Source organism: Vulpes vulpes, chromosome 7, assembly GCF_048418805.1.
Source record: "Vulpes vulpes isolate BD-2025 chromosome 7, VulVul3, whole genome shotgun sequence".
In the NCBI taxonomy this organism is placed as follows: Eukaryota; Metazoa; Chordata; class Mammalia; order Carnivora; family Canidae; genus Vulpes; species Vulpes vulpes.
The window spans coordinates 105466036-105489477 of record NC_132786.1 but is presented as its reverse complement, the minus strand read 5'-3'; the positions used below and the strand labels follow the sequence as shown (position 1 = coordinate 105489477).

Here is a 23442-nt window from a genome sequence, read left to right as displayed (position 1 = left end):
TCTGGTCAAGCCATGATCTGAGTCATCAGATCTACTGCACTGCATCCAGCTCCACACTCAGCCTGGGATTCTCTCTCTCTCCCTTTCTCTGCCCCTCTCCTGTACCCCCTCCCCATGTTCTCTCTCTCTCTCTCTCTCAAATAATAAATAAATTATTCTTTTTAAAAATAAAAAAATAAAGACAGAGTGCCTACAGCAAGCCCAAAATGAGGCTATTTCACATACCTCTTCTCCCAACAAAGTGTTGTTTTGTCCTGAAATTGAAATAATTGACTTTGAAAGGAGGAAGGAATAAGGCACAGAATTTATTCTAAACCATATATATTAGCCAATAGCTGAGGCAACCTTCTTTAACCAACAAGATTGTCCATCAATAAAGAATTTGAACACTTACTAAGCCAAGGAAACCTCTTAGGCAAAATGTCTAAAAATTACATTGCAACAAAAGGACCAAACTGAATCATTATGTCACTGGACCTTAACTTCACAGATAAGGAGAAAAATTAAGGGGTCTGCAGTTGATCGCTAAAAAATAGGAGTCCATATCAAAGTCATTGCTGATGCAAAGTACCATCCCACCACTAGGCAAACCTAAGCATAGCACACATCCAGAAATGTATATACTATGCTAGAATGGCATCCAGTTAAATTCACAACTATCTTTCAACAGAAACTGCCTCTAAAGATTTCTGGTAACCTTTAAAAAGTTTTGTGGATTACTAAACTCTACATCTGACACTAACAATGTACTATATGTTGGCTAACTGAATATAAATTCAAAAAAAAATTTGTGGATCCCATCCTAAGAAGGTGAAGACTCCAATTTGTCTTTTTTAATATTTTATTTATTTATTCATGATATACATAGAGAGAGAGAGAGAGAGGCAGAGACACAGGCAGAGGGAGAAGCAGGCTCCATGCCGGGAGCCCCACGCGGGACTTGATCCTGGGACTCTCGGATCATGCCCCAGGCCAAAGGCAGGCACTAAACCACTGAGCCACCCAGGGATCCCCTGAAGACTCCAATTTGAAGAGTATTCCTGAGTAGTACTGTGGATAGAGGGGTCATAGGAAGTGGATCTGAACTTCAGTTCACTGTAGGAAGGTCATTAAGAAATGCAAAATTTGTACATTTGAAACTTACATGGGGTTAAATATCAGTTCTACCTCAAAAAAAGAAAAAAAAGAAATGCAGTGTTCAAAAAATTAAGAGTTTGACTCAGACCTCTCCACAAATAGTCCAGGAAACCAGCACACACAGCAAATAAAACTTAGAACTCCCCTCTGCTTCTTCCGAGTCTACGTAAAACTCTCACTCCATTCTTTCAAACAAGAGGCAATCTTGTGACATATAAACAGAATAGTCCATTAAATGTCCACCCTCAATAGTCACGTGAAGTCATCTAAGTGTCCATGGCACTCCTACTATGTTGTCCACAAGCCAGATTCCTCCACAGATCGGGAAATACAATGAAACCAGCAAAGGACCTTTTGTCACATCTTACTAAAATCCTGTTGTGGATAAAATAAGAGTGAGATTTTCACCAGGCCCAAATGATAGCTCTAGCTTAGTAGAATGGTCAATATATCCTAAAAGTGTGATCAGTGGCTTTCCTCTAGGTACCATCAAGAGCAAGAACGTGCACACTTTACACCATGAGCTCAAATCAAGTGTGGGTCTCCAGACCCAAGTGGCACTGCCTGTTTCCACCTGCCTGCTTTATGATCTGAGTGGTGTGCTGAGAGTTGCCATTTTACTCAACCCTGCCTTTCTTTTCTATCTCCTCTGATCTGATCCAGGCACCCTAGCAAATGCAAGCCTCTGGCTATGGCAACAGAGAAAAGATATCCTTACCAAGATGTCTCCGGCATGTCAAGAGCTACTATGTATATACTGAACTAAATCTATTTCTTTAAAAAAAATTAATAACCTTTCCCCCGCAGAAAGTAGAATTATTGACTCCTTTACAGGGAGATCATGGTAGTTCAGAAGCAGACTCTGTTCAGGCAGTGCTAAGAGCAGTTTCCCGGAATTCTAGAAATTCTCTTTGGAGGTAGAGGACTGTTTTTATGCATATTTTGTCCAGAATCACTGGTACCCCCAAACCTTATCTCTGATCTTAAACAACCATGATTCCCAAAGCCACCTGGCCAGTTCTGGTCATCTAGATAACAGAAACTAGCAGAGCTCTCCAAAGCTTCTCCCCTACCCCAAGGCACACTGAAGTCGACATGCAAGCTTACTTTCTGGATCCTGAAGCAGAGCTTGTAACTCCTCCTTTGCATTTTTTCCTGGTAGTTTAGTGGGGTGACATCTTGGTGAGATTGTGCCCCATTGACCTGTTTTTCTCAGCAGTCTGCCTTTCACTAATTTCAATCACTGACCCCAGAGATGAACAACTGGAATGTCAACTTTCAATGAAGTTCTTAGAGCATCATTAAGAAAGGCCGCTTTGGGGACGCCTGAGTGGCATGATCCCAGGTCCGGGGATCGAGTCCCACATAGAGCTCCCTGTGAGAGCCTGCTTCTCCTTCTGTCTATGTCTCTGCCTCTCTCTATGTGATTCTCATGAATAAATAAATAAAATATTTTTTTTAAAAAAAGAAAAAAATGCAGCTTTGACCTTTGGATCTGGACATGTTAGCATTGCCCAAGTGAAACACCAAAGGAATGTACAATCACACCCTCCTTGGCAACAAAACAAAATGAGAATAGAGGTGGCATATTTCCTGTGCAACATCCTGTGTCTGCTCTAAATCCACAGTAGCCATTGAAGATTCATTTTGCCTAGAGAAAACTCAAAGACCCATAAAGTGAAGCAGTTGGCCAAATGATCTGGAGGGTCATTCCGGTTTCTAAATGGCAGGGTACCTCCAGTTACATAGTTGGTATATCCATACTACTAAAAGTTGGGTTGGTCAGTAGATAATCTGAGTGGGTCATCTATATTTAAAGATAAGAAAGAGACCTAGATCTTTTCCTACTAATCCCCATCTCAGTTCAATTACAATTAATAGCATTTACTGAGTACCTAAAAGGTGCTAGGGCATGCCTATGCTTTCTCTTCTCCAGTGGTCCCAATTTTCACTGTGGATTAGGATTATCCAGGGGAGCTTTGGTAACTGTCCAGACTACCTGTTTGTTTCCTTCCAAGAATCAGATTCAGAAAAGTCTGCCAGTGATTGTAACAGGCAGCCAACGTTGAAACTTCCCATGGTTAAAACTACAACCAGTCTGCCCTAGTTATGTGGCAAAACCCAACAGGCCAGACTTACATAAGTGGCCTGTACCTTCCTTCACCCCAGAGAAGGTAGTACTTGAGATTAGATCATATTCCCTGTCCAGGGGGTAAATGGAAGTTAGAATTAGGGGTAAAAGATTAGAAAAAGAACAAAGAAAAGGAAAGGAGTTAGAGTGCTTTATGCTTATTATCTCATTTAATGAAAACCACCATCCCAGGATGAGGAGACTGCAGTTTGAAGCAGTTAAACAACGTGCTACATCATTCAGCCCATAAGCAACAAAATGAGAACTTAAATCAGACTCTCTCCTCAAAACCTATGTTCTCCCCATGCTATATTCCCTATCCTACAATCTACCTTCTAGGCTCCATACCACATGCGTCACCTCCTCATCTTCATTACCAAAGGGATGTAAATCTGGGTACTAAGGGTTTGTTTCCTTCCAAGGGCTGTCTTTGTGTGATCAGCGTGCCAAAGTGGCTCCTACTCACTTTTACCCTACTTAATCATAGATACTCTATTAGTTAGGATTACATTCCATTTCATGGGACAGAAAGATAAGAGTAACTCAATGAAGATAGATGTTTACTTCTTTCTCCTGTAAAAGAAGTCCAGAGGTAGGTGGTCCAGGGAGATTCCACAATACTAGAGATCCATGCTCCTTCTATCTCGTTCTATCTTGCTCAACACATGGCTTCCTTCTCATGGTCCAAGATGGCTTTTTGAGTTCCATCCATTATGTCAAGTTCCAGCCAGAAGAAAGAAGAAGGGGTGAAGAATGGCACGCACACACCCCTTTTGGTAGACACTTCCTTTGAAGTCACACTGCTCACATCCCATTGGCCAGAACTTAATCATATGGCCACATCTAGCTGGCTGGGAAATGTAGCCTTTATTATAGGTGGCCATTTGCCCCACTGAGAACAGGTCTTCTTTTACTAAAGAAGAAGGGTCTGTCAGGACACGGGACTCTAGGACCACAACCCTAACCTGAACTCTACCAGTTGAACACGTCTGGGAGCCTTATTTGTCTTGCCTTCCTTGCACCAATTTCTCTGTCCAGTCCCACAGCTTTTGTCTCTTACCTCCGGCTACCGAGGACTAATACATCTTCAACTGCTGTCCTGTTGCTCCTGGGGTCCACCTTCCTAACTGACTAGCCCAGGACTGACAGTTTATAGAATCAGGACTGAGCCCCTTTGGATGCTGCAACTTGACATCTTTTTTGCTTATTTTTTAGGTCAGCTTTTAGCCAAATTGATTTCACTCACTAGGTCAGGCAGGGCTGGTGTCTAGTGTTGGACATATTGCCTCCCCACCTCCAGCACTACATTTGTGCCATATCCTCTTCCATGGCTCCAGCTGAATCCATAACTTCATGATAAAACAAACTTAGGCAGCTGAGACAGCAGAGTATAGCACAAAGAACCAAGGCCTGGGGCAAGACCATCTGAATTGGAGTCCTGGAATCCTCCCCCATGTACTTGCTGTGTGACTTTTCTGGGTATATCAGTCAGGATTCTCCAGAGAAACAGAACCAATTATATATAATTTTTTTTCACATAATTCTGGGGGCTGAGAAGCAGAGACCCAGGAAAGTCAAAGCTTTAAGTTCCAGTCCCAGTCCAAATCTGAAAGCAGGAGAAGACTGATGTCCCAACTTGAAGATGGGCAGAGAGAAAGAATTCTTCTTTATCAGTCTTTTCTTCTATCAGGCCTTCAACAGATTGGATGAAGCCCTCTCGCATTGGGAAGGGCTATTTGCAGATACACCCAGAATAATGTTTAACCAAATATCTGGACACTTTGCGACCCAGTCAAGGTGACATATAAAATTAACCATCACATATTTTTCTTGCATTTCTAAAATGGTGATAATAATTTTTGTCTCACATAGGTTTGATAAAATTTAAGAATGACAGCATATGTGGAACTTTTTAATTAAAAAGTATGAGCCCACTCTACAAATGTCAGTGAGTATGATTACAAATAGAAGATTACAAATAGTATTCACTTGGTGCAGAAAAGAATATCTTTTAAAAGTAAGGAACAAGGGTGCCCAGTTGGCTAAGCATCTGCCTTCGGCTCAGGTCATGATCTCGGGGTCCTGGAATCAAGGCCCACTTCAGGCTCCCTGCTCAGTGGGGAGTCTGTTCCTCTCTCCACCCCTCCCCCTTGATGGTGCTCTACCTCTCAAATAAATAAAAATTTTTTTACAAAAAAAAGTAAGGAACAAATTAGCTAAAAAGAATCTCCTAGGGGGATCCCTGGGTAGCTCAGCAGTTTGGTGCCTGGCTTTGGCCCAAGGTGTGATCCTGAAGTCCCAGAATCGAGTCCCATGTCAGGCTCCTTGCACGGAGCCTGCTTCTCCCTCTGCCCGTGTCCCTGCCTCTATCTCTCTGTGTCTCTCATGAATAAATAAAAAAAGAATCTCCTAGTTTATCTCGTATCTCTAGGTACCCTCCCCTGGACTTTTTCCAAATCTTCCAGTCTATTTTCTTTCCATTCTGCTTCCTTTTCCTCTTTTCCTCATGGCAGTTACTCTGCTTGCCCTTCCTACACTCTTTCACACAGCTTTGCAAGAAAAAATGAGTGACATTGAAATAGAAAGTCTAGATGAAGAAATAAGTGCTAATTGTATCAGAAGAATGATGCAATTCTGTTCTGCACCTGGTTAGCTCAGCTGGTAGAGCATGTAGACTCTTGATCTCAGGGTTGTGAGTGCAAGCCCAATGCTGGGTGTAGAGATTACTTAAAAAGAACAAAACAACAACAAAACAAACTCAAAAACCCAGGTGCTGTCCTAAGGTCTTCATATATATAAAGTTGTATAATCTTCACAACAACCTTATGAGACAGGGTCTGTGGGCAGTAGCCATGTAGATAGCTCCCAGTGATCCCTGACTCCTGGCTTTGATACCTCGTATATTCCCCTCTCTTTGAGTGTGGGCTGGATTAGTGACTTGCTTCTAACCAATATAATACAGCAAAAGTGACGGAATGTCACTTATAAAGATTAGGTAACAAAAAGACTGGCCTATCTTGGGCTTGCTTTCTCTCTCTTTCTCTCTCAACTCTTTCCAGTATGCATGTACTGCCTGTTTATTCATCCTCTGAAAAGCCTGCTACCATGTTGTGAGCTACTCTATGGAGAGGTCCACACTGCAAGAAACTGAAATAAGCCCTCAACCAACAGTCAGTGGAGTACTGAGGCCTTCAGTCAAAAGACCCACAAGCAAGAAATTGAATCCTGCCAACAATCACATGAGTGAAGTTGGAAGCCAATCCCCTGCTCACCCACCCCACTTGAGCTTTAAATGAGACCACAGCCTCAGTGGACTGAGTTTGAGCCAGAGACACTCAGCTAAAACTGTAAAAATATTCCCACCCACAGAAATTGATATGTTTATTGATTTAAGCTACTCACCTCTGGGGTAACAGCAAGAGGTAACTACTACAGGCTTATTGTTGTCATCTCTATTTTGCAGATAAAAGAACTGTGTCTCAGAGAGATTAAGAAACTTTTAATGGTATAAGCTTGTAAGTGGCAGATTGGGAATTTATTTATTTTTATTTTTATTTGCATTAGATTGGGAATTTAAACCCAGGAACTCTGGTTCCAGAATCCACGCTTTTTGAGTTGCTTGAATGATTTAAGTTTTAATAAATAGATGTCAAAATGCTTATATTTTATATTTTACATAATGTAAAGCTGTTGATGCTAAAGATGTACAGGCTCTAAATCAAGTAAGAGATGAGTTCTCTTTTGCCACGGTTCCTATCGAAGCAAATGTATTTCCTACCATAAAATCACCCGAGCCACAGTTGGCATCACTGAGTTCTTGAGGAAAGTACAAACTAGTTGTAATACATTACAAACACAATCAAAGCCACATCAACACCAAGTTGAAGGACAACAAAGATATTGTATAAACCTAAGTCTGGTATTGGCCACATACCAGGTGCTTAGTAAATATATATTGGTTCATTCATTGGGCTAAACTGCTCACTGAATGTCCATTAGAGAAATTGGAGATTGGCTTTTTGAAAGGCAGAGTGGAGTTGCAGTCTTTAAAACAGACACACAAGTCCTTCCTGCCTCCTACACTAGCCACCCTTATCTAATGCATGGATAATAACACGTGGAGAGCATTGAACAGTGAATGGCATGTAACAAGTATTCCACAAATGTTAGCTCTCCAACCTTACTGCCTAGCACCACAGATCTGGTCTCTGGACTTTACAAGAAAAGGCTGAGAAAGGTAGGAGTCACAATAACTGCTAATCTAAAGAAAAATCTCAGTGGATTACCCCCTGCTTTGCTTGAGCCCAGACACCCATCAGCCAGAAGCATGAAGAGTTCCAGCCCAGCAGCTGAGTTCCCTGTTTGGTGGACTCAAAAAGTGAGACATTTTGGGAATGAGCTAAAGAGTAGAACTCTACTGAAACAAGATATAAGTAGAAAATTGGGAATAATAGATGCATAAGTCATAGATCTACTCAAATTCAGAGATCCCTCACCTTTTGCTCACTGTCAAACCACTAAAGGAGTCCAGGAGAGGACATTCTATCAGGGAACTACTTCCATGTTTATCCTCACTGACCTTCTTGCCATCTCAGCAAGATCTATACTTCTGAGTCCTTTTCCCTTTGCTCTACAGTTTCTCTACCCTACACATACACACACATTCTATTTACTCTCGCTGCCAAGTTCTTTCTTCCATATCTTCCTTTATGAAATATTCTATCTGGGGATGACATACACAAGAATATACAAATTGATATTCTGCTCTCACAGTTTAAAAATGCACACAGCGCAGAGGCACGCAGTAGGCCCTCAAATGTTCTCTGAATAAAATCCTTCTGGAGTGAATCCTCCCAGGCTGGATGGAGACAGTATCTGACCAGGTAGGTGCTCAGTTCCCTAACTCTAGTGAAAGCTGGAGGAAAGAAGAAGAAATATCATACAACATCTCTATCAAGCCCTATCTCCTCCCTATTCTATAGGGTAGGAATATGAAGCTAGGAAAATAATGTAATACACATCACAACAGCTATTTAGAAACCGAGCCCAAGCTAGAAACCCCGTGGTCTGTCTTCCCATCCAGTGCTATTCACTTGTGGGTACAAATGCCCCTAACTTCTCAGGGGTGTGGTTTTGTCAGGCCTGGGAAGCAGCAGATAGTCTCAAAGGGGGACTCTGGATTCAGACCCAGGCCTCCATTTCTGACCTCCAGCAGACTACTGGCAGGGTTTAACATCCACATTTCATTAGGGCTTTCTATCCAGCACAGCAGGGGTGCGGGCCGTGCTGACTTTAGGTAGAAACATCCTGAAAGGGGGCCTAGACCTTCCCTCTCCTCTACCCCAGGGCTACCTGCAGGTTATTATTGCCACCTTTCCTCTGGCTCCAGCAAGCTGAGCCGGCTCTGGTGCAGGTCCCTGCAACTCAGCTCCCAGCGCCTTGATGAGGCGTGTTTAATCTTCCACCCGGATTATTTAACCTCCGCATCCTTGTTAACAAACAGCCATTATTAACGAGATGAGAGACCACATGGGGTGGGCTTCTACAGACAATGCGCGCTCCCTTGGCCTTTCTGCAAGCAAATTCATAATCCTCAGCGACTCAGCCGCCCGAGCCCTCCTGCGAGGCCCGAGAGGGAGTCAGGAAATCGTAGAAAGCGTGCGATCTGGACCCTTAACCGTGACCCCGCGCCTTCAGGATCCGGGGTCTGCGAGGCGGAGCTGTACCTCTCCCTTCTTTCCCTGCCTCCCTCGCTCGCTCGCTCGCTGTCCCAAGGGATTGCTACAGTGCGTTATAAATTTTACCTTTCCAGTGTGCAGGAGAGGCGAGAAGAGGCTGTGTCCCAGCTCCGGGCCGGCCTGTCCCCGAGGACACCAATTAAAGGCACTAATTGGACAGCAATACATCAAAGTCGCTCCCGGGAGTGGGTCCTCAGAGCGCCAGGAATCCATTAGTTGGGCTTTTGTTTCAAAACACAGAAATACAGAGGAAGAAAAAAACCACCTCGACGCGGATGGGAGTGGCGCGTGTGCTGTACCGCATGGACTCCGCTCTGTGTTCGCTGGGAGCCTCCCTCTCTCTCTTCTCTCTCTCTCTCTCTCTCCTCTCTTACTCCAGGCTCGGTCCATCGAATGATCTTTCCTGCTTCTCTGTTCCGACCCACCTCACTTTACATCCCTAAAGAGCGCCGCCTAGAAAAGGTTCTCTCTTCCCTGGACCCGCGCGCACACAGGGCCGGTGTAGACGCTGCACACGGTTACACCTAAGCGCGCCTGTACCGAGTCCCGAAACACCAACTCACCTCCCCGCGCACCTTGTTCTGGGTCTTTACCTAACTGGGCTGAGGAAGGGGAGGTAGACACCTCGGGGAGGCACGCGTCGCCTCAAAGTTCGTGGCGGCCGTCTCGGCTGCCCCGAGTTCTCATGAGGCTGCGGGGACGCCTGCGGGAGGGGGCCCCGGGAGGGGTGACATCCGGATACCGGGAGGGGGAAGGAAAGGGCTCTTCTCTGCAGAACCTGGACGCTGCTCACGGGCCCCGAGGGCACCCAGGAAAGCCGGCTCGGGGAGGGCGGGGCGCAGGCCCCGGAGGACCTGAAGTGACCCCCAGGGCACTGGGGACTTTCCGTCTGGGGACCCCAAGGACGAGGGTCCTTGCGGAAATGGGGCCCCTTCCCCGCGGTCGGCTCGGGAGGCCCAGCTTCCAGGGTCCAGAAGCCCCCAGGCACCCCCACAAGGCCCGCGGAGCTCCGCGGCCGAGCAAGACCTGGTCCCACCCCGGCGAGGCCGAGCGCCCAGCACAGAGCGGAGCACCCTGGGGTCTGCGTCCGCGGGGCTGCAGCGACCCGGGGTGCCCGACCTCGGGTCCCCTGGGCAGCCGCCGCGGCCCGGGAGGGCGGGACCTCACCCTGGGGCGGGGGCTCCGAGGGCCCTGCTGGGCTTCCCGCCCCACCTGAGCGGGCGAGCTGGGCCCGCCCGGGGGCGCGCAGCCAAGGCGCAGGCTGGAGCGGCCGGACCTGGCCTCACCTGGACCGCGGGGAGGCCGGCCGCAGAGCCCCGGGCGCCCCGCGTGCTGCGGGGGCCGCGCCCGCTCCCTTCCCTCGAGGAGCCGGATTGGAACGACTGCTTTTGATCCCATTTGTTACTAACCCCGGCATTTGTTTTCCATTTTATAAACGCTTCTCTTTAAGTAATTGTCCCTGTTAACAGCGTATACCTTTCAGCAGCCCTCACTGCGCTATAAATAATCTCGATGAAGATGCAAGGATATGACTTTCACAAGATTGGACAATTGATTCAATCTGTGACCCGCGATCGCGAATAATATTGGAAGGCTATTTAAACAGATGAAGGCCTAAATTGTCTTGCTTGTATCTGAATTAATTTCTCATTCATCATCATTATGAAGTGATTGGTCTATCCAAGCTCTTCAGCCTGCTGGAACGGAGCGGGATTTAAATGAGATTGTAACACAATTTAAATGCTTGCCGACTTTAACGAGGCCAATTGAGCAGCTGCAATAAATACAAATATTTTTCTAAACAGCCTTGTTTTAAATAATTACTTAATGCTTTCATGTTATTTTTAAGTGGCAATCTTTCTCCTTCTGCTCCTGCTCAGAATATCACATACTTATTTGCTGAGAAGGCGATTTTTGAAAGGACTTTATGTTTCTGTTTGCTTTGTAGAAGGTAGCATGCTTTTCGTGGTTGGCTTTTTTTTTTCTCACTCAGGGTCAGCATTTCGGGGTTCCACAAGTTGGCACACATGGTACACTGCACCTTGGTTTTCCCCCTAATGCAGTCTGATGTGCCTGCCCTGGCAGAGCCAGGGAGAGGCTAAGTGATGGGAGAAATTTGCCCTTTGGACCAAGTCACATATCCAGATGCATTTAGCAGGATCTAGCAAACGAATCCCAGCGATTGCACTTAGGAATGACATCCCAAAGAGTGGCATCCTTTCTGACTTGTTCTGATGACTATCATCATCTGGAACAAATCAGAATACCAGCGTATCCCAAAGGTGTCCCTTAGGAAGTTCAATCTGCCAGCAGTTTGGCTCCCGTGCAAGTCGACTGGAATGGGTGGAGAAAGGCTGAGGATTTCTTTGTTTAGGGAATAGGCAAAGAAAGAGAACCTGGCTACAAAGATTGGTTGGGGGTGTAGTATTTAGAAGAAATCCCCCCCCTTTTTTTGCCCAACCTTCTTTTCCTCCCCCGACTCACTGACTCCTACTCCCTCTCACATTCTGGGGTGATGGTGCATGAAGAAGATGCTAAGAAGGAAAAGCTCTTCTCACTTTGAGAATGCCATCCTCAACCACCCACCGCTGCGACACCCACACTCTTCCACCGACATATGGTGGCGGGTGTTTCCTCAATTGGGAAATAATGGAGGCAACCGAGCGGGAGAAGCCTGGGGGACAAAAGAATCTTTTAAACTTTGGCCAAAAGGTTGGGTGGGTTGGGGGTGGGGAGACCTGCGACTTGCTGCAGGAGACCTAAGCTCCCATTTGTGGGGATCCATCAGGACCCTGTCCCTTTGGGAAGCCTAAGGTGAGAGGGTGCATTCTGAATCACTTCTCCCTCTGCCTGAGAGGGCGCCGGAGGACTCGACGCCTGAGGTGTGAGGATGCACAGTTAGCGGCTGAGAAAGCAGAACCAATATTGTCACTAGACCAGCCATTCGTGGGGCAGACCACACTGGGGGATGCGATCATATTGCAGGCCAGGGGGGAAAAAATAAAACGGGGACAAGGGTGGAGGAACCAAGTGATTTGCTATGTAACTGGGCAATTTAATGCCAGAGTTAGGGAGCTGCTGGCCGGAATCATTTTGTCTTCGGAGGCTCTGCCCAGCTCATCCTCTTTATCCTGTTGTTTAAAATGAGCATTATCCCAAACATATGCAATGCAATCAGTTTGGTCACACTTACAAGAACACGCTTTAATAAGGCAATCAATCACACGCTAACAAGCCGGCGACGGCCAGCGCTGAGCGTGCACTCCGGCTGCGGGGCGGCTGGTCTTGCCCGGCTGGGAGGACAGCGGCTGAGCGCGGCTCTGCTCTCCCAGGCCCCGCCGGGTCACAATGTGGTTGAGGAGCCCAGGGAAAAGTGTGAAGCCCACTTCAAGAGTGAAGTGTCAGACTTCACAAGGGGTGATGGTGGACTCCGGGCCCCAAAGGGGCCTAGGGGACTGGAGGGGAAGCCCAAACTTGAAGCTCATAGCTGCATGGGACTCTAATAGTTGTGTGAGATCCAGAGCCTCCATTTTCCCACCTGCAAAATGGGGCCAAGATGGGGCAAAGCTAGGTAGAGGCTTTTAGAATGTTGAAAAAAAAAAATGTCGTGTCAGCCCTGTAGCTTGTCTTAGCCTTCTCTTACAGATAAGGAGACTGAGGCTGTGGAGTGGCCAATGCCTTCTTCACCGTCATCTCTCGTCCTCCCCCACTCCCCCCAAAATGTAGGTATTGGGCCAGGTGTGGTTGCTGGGTGCAGGCGGGCAAAACCTGTTTTTAGGTGCAGGGGTGGAGAAGGCAGAGCAAGAAGTGGTGCCTAGCGCCAAACCGCAAACCTTGGCAAAAGGGAAATTTCATTATGAAGTAATGAGTAATTCCTCCTGGCAAGATGTATTGTTATATCTTCCACTTCAATTTGGAGGAAGAGAGGCTCAATTACCCAGAAAATACAGTCAATTAAAGGCTGCTGATTGGACACGAGGCCGGATCATCGATCTTGTACTTTCCAATATCGCTGCAGACACCTCATTTTCCCTCCCTATTAACTGAAAATACGCCTGGCATTACGGCAACCCGCAGCCCATTTACCTGTCGCAAGCAATCTTAGCCTGCCGCGAAGTAACCGCGAAATTTGCCTGGGTTTGGCACTGCGAGCCTTCGGGCTGCAAAGGTAGCTACGGAAGGCTGGGGGAGGGAGGTAGTGGTGGAGGAGTGGAGGGAAAGGTGCTGGGAACCTCAGCTCAGGACTTTTCGTGGTAGGAGAGTTTCTCTGGAACCCAAAGAGAGATGGAGGCCCATTAAGGATCCCCCATCTGCCCACTGATACACATTGGCAGAGGACCCTTGGAGTCCATGCAATTCTGAGCTCCCAGCCTCCTCATGACACCCATCTCTCCCCTGCTTGTGCAGGACTCAGAGGCAGCCAGCCAGGGTGGCTCTCCTTTGGAACTGAAGATGGTGGTGAGGTGGCTGCTGGAGCACCATCTGTCCCCTTGCCCTGACCAGGCCGGAATTCCATTCTTGGAGAAGACTTTCATTTTGAGGACACTCCCATTCCCAAGCCAGGAATCCTCCTCGCTCCTCTCCTTAAACCCTAAGGTGCAGACACTGCTTGACCAGCAAACCTAGCTCCCTACAGTTCTCAAGCTCCACCACCCCACTCCCCACCCTCCACCCCCCCCCATCCACCCCCCCACCCCTGCTGCCTCATTAGCCTCCACTTGGGGTTGGGGTCGAATCAGGATCCACAGAGACCACAGTCCAGGGTTTCCTTTCCTCCAAGGGTTGGAGCAACTGGAGAAGAAAACATTGAAGGGGTGAGCCCCAGGCGGGCCAGTTTGCCAAGGAAGGCCCCTAATGTGCACAGAATTAAGAAAACATGCACCTCAGGGCCCCTTGGAGCCTGCCTTCCCCGTTTCTGTGCAATAACCGTTTGGAGCCTGCTAATGTCCAACGGGAAGTTTAGGAGACTGTCTGTGGGTCCATCGTTTGGTTCCTTCTCTACCCAAGTTTAGGATGGTGGCTGAACTAGCAATCAAAGAATCAATGCACTGCCTGCTTCCCAAAACATTAAAATGTTAAAGTGAGAATTATGTCCAGCTTTTATTGCAGTATGGTTAACAAATTGTAACAGCAAATTCTTTAGGCTTCAAAGGAAAACCAAACCAAACTCATTCCCTACAGGAAGAACCACTCCCTCCCAGTCAGAGTGAAGCTTGTTATGGAGGAGTACACGTTCTCCTATCCCCCAAAAACCGGCTGCAAGAATGAGTGTGAGAGTGAGAGTTTGGGAGTGGCTCCCAAACAAACCCTGGTGATGGGGAAAGACAAGGTCCCCAGAAGGGGCCGAAGGCTCCTGCTAGTATCTGAAAGCCAAGCCCCAGTGGCAGCTTGGGAGAAAAATGAGAGGAAGAAGGATGTAAATGCCAACTGCAAAGGGAAGAGCCAGAAAGCTTTTGGTAAAGGGAAGATGAACAAGCAAAGGCTTGAAATAGCCTCTAATTTGCTGGTAGATACTGAAGGATGGAGACCGGGTCCCTGCTCCCTAAGCTCTTCCCTGGGCGCCTTGTTAACAGCTCAACCCTGGGCTCGGTGGCCCAACGCATGGCGATCATTATTATACATTCAACATTCAAAACCCCTCCTCGCACACATGACTTGCTAATCAGGGTGTGTATTGGGCCCAGGGAGATGAGAGACTTGGTAGAAAGCTGCCAAGAGGCCCTGAGGCTTCTGCAGCCTCTCTGCCAATGCTAAACAAAAAGTGGGGGTGGGATGGAGGCAGGAGTAGAGACAGACGGAGTTGCAAGTTGAGAGATATCAGGAAGCTAGGAGAGAGGAGCTAGGAGATCAGGTGCTGGTAGATGCCAGAACCAGAAAATGTGTAACCGAGGCTCCAGGAAGGCAAGAGAGCCCCTGGGTTCCCTGGAGGATCAGGATCCTCCGTGACAGTAAATCCCCCCTCACTCTCTCCGCTGGATGGCTGGTGCCACTGCCATCCACAAGCCCCTTGCCCTGCCTTGGGAAAGCTGGCAAAGATTAATCTCTATCTGCTCTGCATACACAGCATTTTGTTCAGAGAGACAGCAATTTCCTTTCCAGTGCTTGGGCTTGGCCTTGGGGTGGGGGTGCGGGGTCCCGGGTGAGGCAGGGGGGTAGGGGTGGGAGGAGGGATTGACCGGCTGCATATCGGTTGCTGTTGCTACTAAATTTGGCTTTGGAGCCACGGCCTCAGCCCCGCTCAGGGGCAACGGGTCCGGTGAAAAACGGAGGGGCCGCCCCAGAGGAAGGTCTCTCGGTCTCCGCGTCCCCATCCCCACTCCTGATCCCCAAACGCGCCCGCCAGGCCGCTTTCCCGGGCGTCCCGATCCTGGAGGCCGAGTCCCTCTCTGGTCCTTTTCGGCCTTCTTTTCCCCCTCGATGCCCTGGGGGCGGGGAGGGGGCGCAGGCTGAGTCCCCGCGGGGGGCGGGGGGAGCCCCCCAACCCACGGGCGTCCTGGAGCCGGCAGCCCGCGGGCGGCCCCTTATCTGGTGAGGGGCACCTCCTCCCTCTGGTCCAGCGCCACGGAGGAGGCCTTGCTGAGCACGGAGGGCGCGAAGGTGAGGAAGGAGTCCGAGCGGGAGGTGGAGGCACAGGTGAAGTCCGAGGCGGCGGCGGCGGCGGCGGCGCGGGGCGCCAGCCCGTTGGCCGGGCCGCTGTGGCAGGCGAGGCAGGAGCAGGGGCCGCCGGCCGCCGCGCCCAGTCCGTGAGCCGGGCCCGGGTAGAGCGGCGGGTGGCGGAAGGCGCACAGCAGTTCGGGCCGCGGGTAGGGCTGCGAGAGCACGCGGAAGGTGTCGAGCGGGCGCAGCGGGCCGCTGAAGGGCGAGGCGGCGGCGGACGCGGCGGACGCGGCGCCCAGGCCCACGGGCGAGTAGTAGGGTAGCGGCAGGTGCGACGGGAAGGGGTAGGGCAGGCCGCCCGCGGCCGCCGCGTGGCTCATCATGTACGTGTAGAAGGCGGGGTCGGCCGGGTGCGGCCACGTCATGGCCAGCCGCTGCCGTTTGTCCTTCATGCGCCGGTTCTGGAACCACACCTGGGGGGGGGGGGGGGAGGAGCAGGTTCGGCGGCGGCACGGCCCGAAGCGCAGAGCCCAGAAGTCCTGCCCCGCTGCAGGGGAGGATGCGGGTAGCGCAGGGAAGAGCTGCGGCAGAGCCCCCGGCGGGGGGAGCGGGGGGGGGGGGGGGCGCATCGACCAGCACCACCACCACCACCTGGAGCTGGAATCCCGTACGGAGAGGTTCGGGGAGTGGCTTCAGTCTGCGTCCCTCCTTCCCTCGGCCACGCGGCCGGGACCCCTGGGGTGCCAGAACCGGTGGTGGTGCGCAAAGGAGTGAGGTAGACTAAGATCTCAGCCCGTCTGAGGCCGCAGGCGGCGGTTCCCCGGAAACACCTCCCCTTCCAGCCGCGCGCTCTCGGGGCAGAGGCACCCCATTGCCACTGTGTATTTGGCTAGAAAAGGGACAGAGGCAACCGAACGCCAGCAGTTCCTGCTTAGGGACTGTGGGAAAGGTAAATCTGCACACACCTGGTGCCTGCACCAGACCTGGACACCCCCAGGCTAGCCACCACGTGGGCAGGGAGACCCCAGGCCCTGATTCTTGGCTCAGGATTTAGGGAGTGGACAGTCGGTATTTACTTCCTGCTGAGTGGGCACACCCCTTCTCCCCTGTGGCCTGTCGCCAGAGCTCATACCTTGATGGTGGTTTCCGGAAGGTTTAGGGCGGCGGCCAGCTCGCATCTCCGAGGCCTGGACACATAGTTCTCCCTGTAGAACTCTTTTTCCAGCCGGGCAATCTGCTCCCGGGTGAAGGCTGTGCGGTAGCGGCGCATCTGGTCACTGGCGCTGCAGGCCAGGGTGCCCTGGGAGCTGCTGCTGCTGTTGCTCTTGGGGGCTTCACTGCTGCTGTTTGGACTGCTGGCCAATGCCTCTGAGCTGGGCCCTGTGTGGGGAGCCCAGAGCACATGCACACACAGAACACACAACAGACACACAAAACACTGCTGATGTGGGGCTGTAGGCCCAGTGTGCATGTGGATGGTGGGGTAGAAAGGCACCCCCCTCCTCTCAGTAGCCTCAGTTTCTGCCTCCGTTGGGGCACAGGAGACTTTGAGAACACGGGAAAAGAGGGATGGGGTCTCACCATTCAGATGAGCACAAAGCAGCCCTCAGGCCTGGCTGGACTGCTGTTTGGGAGACCTCTCTTAAGGCCTGCTGGGTACAGGAAACTCAGCCACCTTGGCCACCTGCCCTGAGACACAGACGAGATGCAGACTCTCTGAGCTTTCTGCCCACCGTAGGCAGGACTGGACAAGGATGTGCATAAGTGACAGACTAGTTGAAATGCACCTTTGTGCTGAAGTGTAGTGAGCTCTGGGTCTTAGTGCATTGTAGGATACTGCACACAGGCTGGGTCCTTGCTTTTGTGTGGGCCAGGCTGCCAGTGTAGGTGTGGGAATGTGTACTAGGTTGCACCCGTTGCAGGGATGGCATAGGAGTGTGTGTATGAATATCATTATTACCTTGGTATATTTGAGTGGCATATGGTTTCTGAGGGCATGCTATGGTTAGGAAATCTGGGTTGAATGGACAAGATGGTAATGAGTGATGTGGGTGCTCAACCAGGTGTTGGCTGCCTGGGCAAGAAGTGGTATTTCTTCCATACCAGGGTCTTCCCATCTACCCCCATAGCTTTGTGGAAGAGTGTCTGCTGGTGGGCTCTCCCTCCTACTAGCTTTCCACCCCCCTCTGGGGGACTCCCTGCCTGGCCACCTCCCCCACAAACTAGCCCCTGATCAGGGAGGGGTTCTCCAAGTGAAAGCAGTGTGACAGCATCCCTTTTGGATCTAACCCAAGGAAGGGTGGGGCTTCTGCCCCCTGCAGCTCCTTTTCCTTTGGGTGGAGAAGTGGGACTGGGAAGGAAAGGGGAATGGGGGAGGGCCAGAGCTCTGCCTTTTCAAATGCAACCGGAGACCAAAGGCAATTAGATCATTGGGACCATTTCCGACCTGGCGCCACCGAGCCCGGGAAGTGACAAGGTAATTTGGACCTCTGACCGACGTGCAAACTGGTCGGAGGGCCGCAGCACCCAGGCAGCCCGAGTCAGCCGCGGTTTTACGGTCCTTTATGGACTCCGGGCTTCCGCGCCTGGATGCGCCTTACACCCCGCCAGCCACAAACTGCCCCGACCCGCGTTTGATCTCGCCCACGCCGGGGAAGGTGTCTTGCCCGGAGCAGTTGAAGCAGTGCCACAAAACTCTAGGGGGTTGGGGTGCACTTTGAATCCCCCTCAAGCCCAGGGCTTGCGTCTCCCTCCTCCCGCAAAGCACAGCTGTCACCCTCGGTCCCGCCAATGCCAGAGCACAGAAGGAGACCCCCGCCAGGGCGCAGATATCAGGGGAGAGTTGCTCAGGTGGGTCCCCCCAGCCACCCTGCCCTGGGGGAAAGGAGTGCCTTCCTCCCCTCCAGAGCTGAAGTGCAAGGTGGGCGCGGTGGGAGGCCCGGGGAGAGAAGGGGCGCGGTGGCTACCTTTGCTGTGCTGGTACTCGGCGTTCCCCGTGGCGCAGTCCGGGGTGCAGCTCACCTCGATTTCTTCATAGAAATCCGACTCGGTGTCCGAGCTGCTAGGTTGCCCCTGAGCCGAGAGGCTGTCGGCGGAGGACACTGGAGGTCCGGGGCCAAGCACCGCAGCTCCGGCTGCCCGCGGCTCAGCGCCCGGCCCCGCAGCGCTGCCTGCTAGTCCGTCCACCGGCTCCTCCTCCAGGCCTCCCCCGCCGCGCTCCCGGGCGGCCGGAGGACCGGCCCGCGGGCTCAGGCAACCACGGGGCACCATCTTCTCGGGCGGCTCCGGCAGCGGGCTGCCCACGGCTTCGGACAAATTGGAGACCCTCTTGCCAACCAGAGTACCAAGCTGACCCGCATCCAGAAACATAACCATGTCCTTTCGGCTCTCCATCCCGGGGCCCGCCGGAGGGGGGAGGGAGTAAGCCCCAAGTGACTCCTAGCCCCCGGCTCCCCGGTCCCCAGCGGTCGGACAGATCTTGGCTGCGGGAGGGAGAGAGAGAGAGGCCAGGCGACTGGGCGGGCGCGGAGCGGCCGGAGTGCGATGTCGACGGTGACGGCGGTGGTGGCGGTGGGGAGCTGGGGTCACCTTGTGATGCGAGCGCTCCTCTGTGCCGCACCGCCTCTGGGAGGAAGCCCCATTGCCCTCTTCTTTCTAAGCTGTCATCCTCCTGCTGCAATCGTCATTACAGTACCGCTGGTGACGCCACTCGGCGAGCGCAAGTGGATAAATAGAAACGTCTGCCACAGCGAAGATGAAAGGAGACCCGCAGCTAATGGCTCGGCAGTGATGCGCCAGGTGTGGGCCTCGCTCGAATGGGGAGGAGAGTGTGAAAACAGACAGAGAGACACACACACTGAGACAGGGAGACACCCAGGCAGAGGGCATGCAAATGGAATTCCGCAGAAAGAAAAAGAGAGCTTAACGCGCACGGCGAGTTCCGCAGGAGCTGCGGGACTCGGTAATTGAATAAGCTTCTGATTTTCTTTTTTTTCCTGATTGTTGTTTTGGCTTTTGTTTTCTTAACTTGGTGCCTTGATCTAACACTGATGAGAGAATCCATAACTGCATTTTAAAAGTGTGAAGGCCGACCCACAAGCCTCGCTTCTCTCGTCATTATTACAACTGGCTGTCCTGGCGAGCTAACCTCCTAGGGGCTCCAAAGTCTTTTTTACAAGCTACCGAAAAACATATTCCCTCCTCCCACCGCTCAGTTGCCTGGAGAGCTTGAGCCTGGGGTATCCTCTCTTCCTCCACCCACCCTCTACCCCCAGATGTCTCCTTCCTCCTGGAAACCAAGAGAACTTTGCTATTTTTCTTCCCGAAGGAGCAGGAAATAAATGCCTTAATATTTTTTCTTTAAGGGCTTGTCTTAGCTGCTGACTCCAAATGTTTGCTGATTTTTTTTTATTCCCCTTCCCCCATCTAGGTGGCCTTAAGCTCTCCACAGCTCGGCTTGACCTCCGGGTGGCTATTCGTAGAAGAAATCGTTTTCCCATTTGCTTGGGCCTCGCCTGCACTTCAGGTATGTAGGGTGGGGAGAGGTTCTACGAGTGGCCTTTTTTCTTTTCTTGTCCATATTTTAAGGTATTCGTTCAGAGTCAACGAATTCCTCTGGAAACAGGTTTTGCGAGTGAAGAGGCACTGAGAAATGCGGCCCCTATGACCGCAGTGCCAGAGGCTGCTCGCTGGGAAACCGTGGCGTTCTCACCCAGTAACTGGGGGTAGGGGTTGAGAGTGCCCCAGCACACGGCATGGGGGTTCACCGAGCTTTGGCACACAGGGTTCTCCCCCAGTTCCTGCCCACGGGCTTCAGTGGCACTGAGGGTAGAAGAGAGCCGTCACCAAAAATGCCCTGAAATAGCAAGTGACTAGGGGCACTCCTAAATATTTGAGGACAGAAAGGGAACCTCTAGGGCAGGGCTGGGGGAAGTTTGGAGTGCTTGGTGTCTTTGGGAGACCTTCTCAGGTCTCCTTCCAGGGAAGGTCTGACAACCCATTAGGAAACTGACCCCTCCTTGCCAGCTCTCAGCAGCGGGCTGGGGCCAGACCGCCATGGGCGGCCAGGTCTCTCCCCACTTTGCTGTGGGCAGAAGGTAGGCCCCTTCTCCCCTGTGCTATCCCTAAAACTCTCTTTTCTCTGTCTCTCCCCAGAGCTCCTAGCTCTCAGCCATCTGGGCTGCCCCCTGCACCCCGCCCTTCTCCAAGTCCCAAGGCAAAAGCCCCCATTTCTGAGATTCTAAAGAAAAGTCTATCACTATCTTTTTTGTCTTGTTCTATCTCCTACTTTGTTCTCCTCCTCCTTTCTCTTTCTCTACTCTTCTCTCCCTTTCCCCTGCCTCAATCTAAGCCATCGGTGGGCTTGTGGAGGTCGTGGAGGAAGCAAGGGATTCAGGCAAGACAAAAGTTATCTTCTCACTCCTGCTTTCTACTTCCCCTCTTCAATCAGAAGATGCTCATTAACCTCGCCTGGGGTGGAGGTGGGGGGCGGGCAGGGGGATCCGGAAGGTAACGTGGGCATAAACATCTCCACTCCCGGGGACTCCCAAAGCCACCATCTGCTGAGCACTGCTAGTTCAAAACTCCTAGGGACTATTCTAAAGGTGACAGGAGCGACTGGGACTGGAGGGGATCAAACCCTAGAACCTTTTGCTGCCTCGCAGAGTTGTCCTGGGTTTCTGTCACGCCCTGCCCTTCCCAGCCAGTAGCCGGAGCCAGAGGGAGCACCTGGCTTACTCTTTCTTTCCTGTCAAAGTCGAGCCCGCAGAGCCCGTGTTGGAGCTGCCTCGGTTGGGCCCATCCTGCACCGAGCCTGAGCCTCGCCCACCCTCTGCTCCCCCACCCCCGCCCCCGCCCCCCGCCTCCTCCTCCGCCCCCCTGAGCCTGCCGCCTTCTCACCGCCGCCCCCGCTGCGCTCACCTCCTCCGGGCCGGGTCCGCGCTGGGACTCCCTGCTCCCCGCCCCGCCCCCAGCTTTGCATTCAATGGGAGTGCTCCGCGTTTGATCCTCTTTTCCTCTGGGTTTTCCCTGCCAGATGAAAGCCGAGTAGGATTGAGAGATCAAGAGGTACCACTTGAGTCTCCTTCCTGGGTCCGGCCCACCCAAGCGGGGCTTCCCCGGCTGTCCCGGGAAGGAAGGAGGCTCCAGCGGGGGCCTCAGCCTCTTCGGGTGGGGGGCTGCCTCCCCTGGGCTGCGGATCTGAAGCTTCAGGGACGCCCCCTCCGCCCCATCCCTCTCTGTGCTTCTACCTCTGCCCTTTCAAAGCAGCCTCAATCCCACCACCACCTCCCCGCCCTCCTCCCCAAGTCTCTGGGGACCTATTGCACCCTCTGGCATAGGGGGAAAAAACAAAAATGTTTAACCAAATGTCACTTCTTCCAAAAGCATCCTGTCGTCAACATCAGATGAAGAGAAGTCGAATTTTTAACAAGAGGAAGAAAGGGGGGGTGGTGCTGAATAAGAACACAATTTGTTTAGCCTTTCTGTATAGGGGGAAGGACTATTTTAATAGCATCGTTATCACTGTATCATGAAGGTTATTCCCGACGACACTGAGAAGAAAGGTAAATTCGCAAAGGGAGTGAAGTCCGCGGGCCCGCAGAGGCCTGGGAAACCCCACGAAAGCGGAGAGGGGGTGATAGCAGCCTAAGTGGGGTCCGGCCTGGGCTCCCACTGCTTCTCACCTCCCCTCGCAGGGAAGACCCTCTTCCTCCACCGCCCAGGGCCTGCTGTCCCTCCCCCCGCTGGGAAAACGGGTTTAGGTCCAGCCGGCTCGTCTCCGATTGAAATTCTCTGGACTTCAAAAGCTCGAGGCTCCGCTTCCGCCCGGGCTGGGCTGGGCCGGGGGGTGGGTGGGAACCCCCGGGGAGGAGACGCGGAGATAAGATGCGCGGCTTGTGTTAAATGGAATCGGAAGCCGGGCTTGGGTCACCAGACGCGTTGATCCGCTGGAGCCGCTACGCTTCCCCCCAAAAAACCCCCCGGCTCCCGAGAGCAACGGCAGGGGGTGGGGAATGCCTCGGTGGCCTTCGGACCCCGCTTGGGTGCGGTGGTCTGCCGCCCCGCCCGAGTTATCTGCATCAGACAGATGCGGGGCCTCCCGGCGGGGCGGCGGGCGCACGTCCCGCCCGAAAGGAAGGGGCGAAGGCTTCCGAAAGCTGGTTTGGCTGCTTCGGTGCCAGCGAAATTTTGATCAGGAAAAATTATTTTTGCTTCTCACTTCGGTAAAACCCAAGAACAAAGGGAGCTTGCTTTTAAACAATAAGCGTTGCCCAACTGTCGTGGATGTTGATCTTGGGCCCTTGTCATCCAGGCCGTGTCTCCGGCTTGGACATCGGAGTTCCCGCGTGGCTGGGTCTCCGACGCCGGAATCATGGGGGTGAGGGGACTTCTGGGGTTGGTCCCTGTCTTGTCCCCTTGCAGCTGCCAACGCCCACGTGGAAACCCAAAGCGCAGAAGCACCGCAGAGCGCGCCCCTCCAGGAGCGAGGTCCCCTCTCGATCTCAGACGCCCAGAGGTCCGGATGCCAGAGGATCACACCTAGTCCACTTCCCCCAACCCCTCGCCCACCCCACAGAGGGAGTCCCTGGCGCACTAGCTTGCATGGCGGACCACAGAACAGCTTCTCCTGCAGGGAGAACATGCAGCTTCTGGAACTCTGGTTTGGACAAGTGCCCCTTCTCTCTGCACCTCCCAGAGGGAAGGGCCAGGAGTCTGGGACAGAAAACTGGATGCTTTCTGCCCACTGCTCCTTAGGTCCCTGGAGCCAGCCAGCCCTGCAGCGGCTCTTGCATCTACTCCTGTTAGCCCCAGGTTCCTATAGGTCTTAGGTGGCTTTCC

General features: G+C 52.1%; 1 protein-coding gene across 1 annotated transcript; it reads right to left on the bottom strand.

Annotated features, from left to right (window-relative positions):
- Nucleotides 1-15527: 15527 nt before the first annotated feature.
- Nucleotides 15528-19049, bottom strand: EVX1 (even-skipped homeobox 1). The gene is made up of 3 exons (XM_072762727.1): nucleotides 18570-19049; nucleotides 16736-16983; nucleotides 15528-16076 (listed from the first exon to the last, which is right to left on the bottom strand). Exons 1-3 carry the CDS (start codon nucleotides 18994-18996, stop codon nucleotides 15528-15530), a joined length of 1224 nt encoding a protein of 407 aa, XP_072618828.1. The 5' UTR covers nucleotides 18997-19049.
- Nucleotides 19050-23442: the final 4393 nt, after the last annotated feature.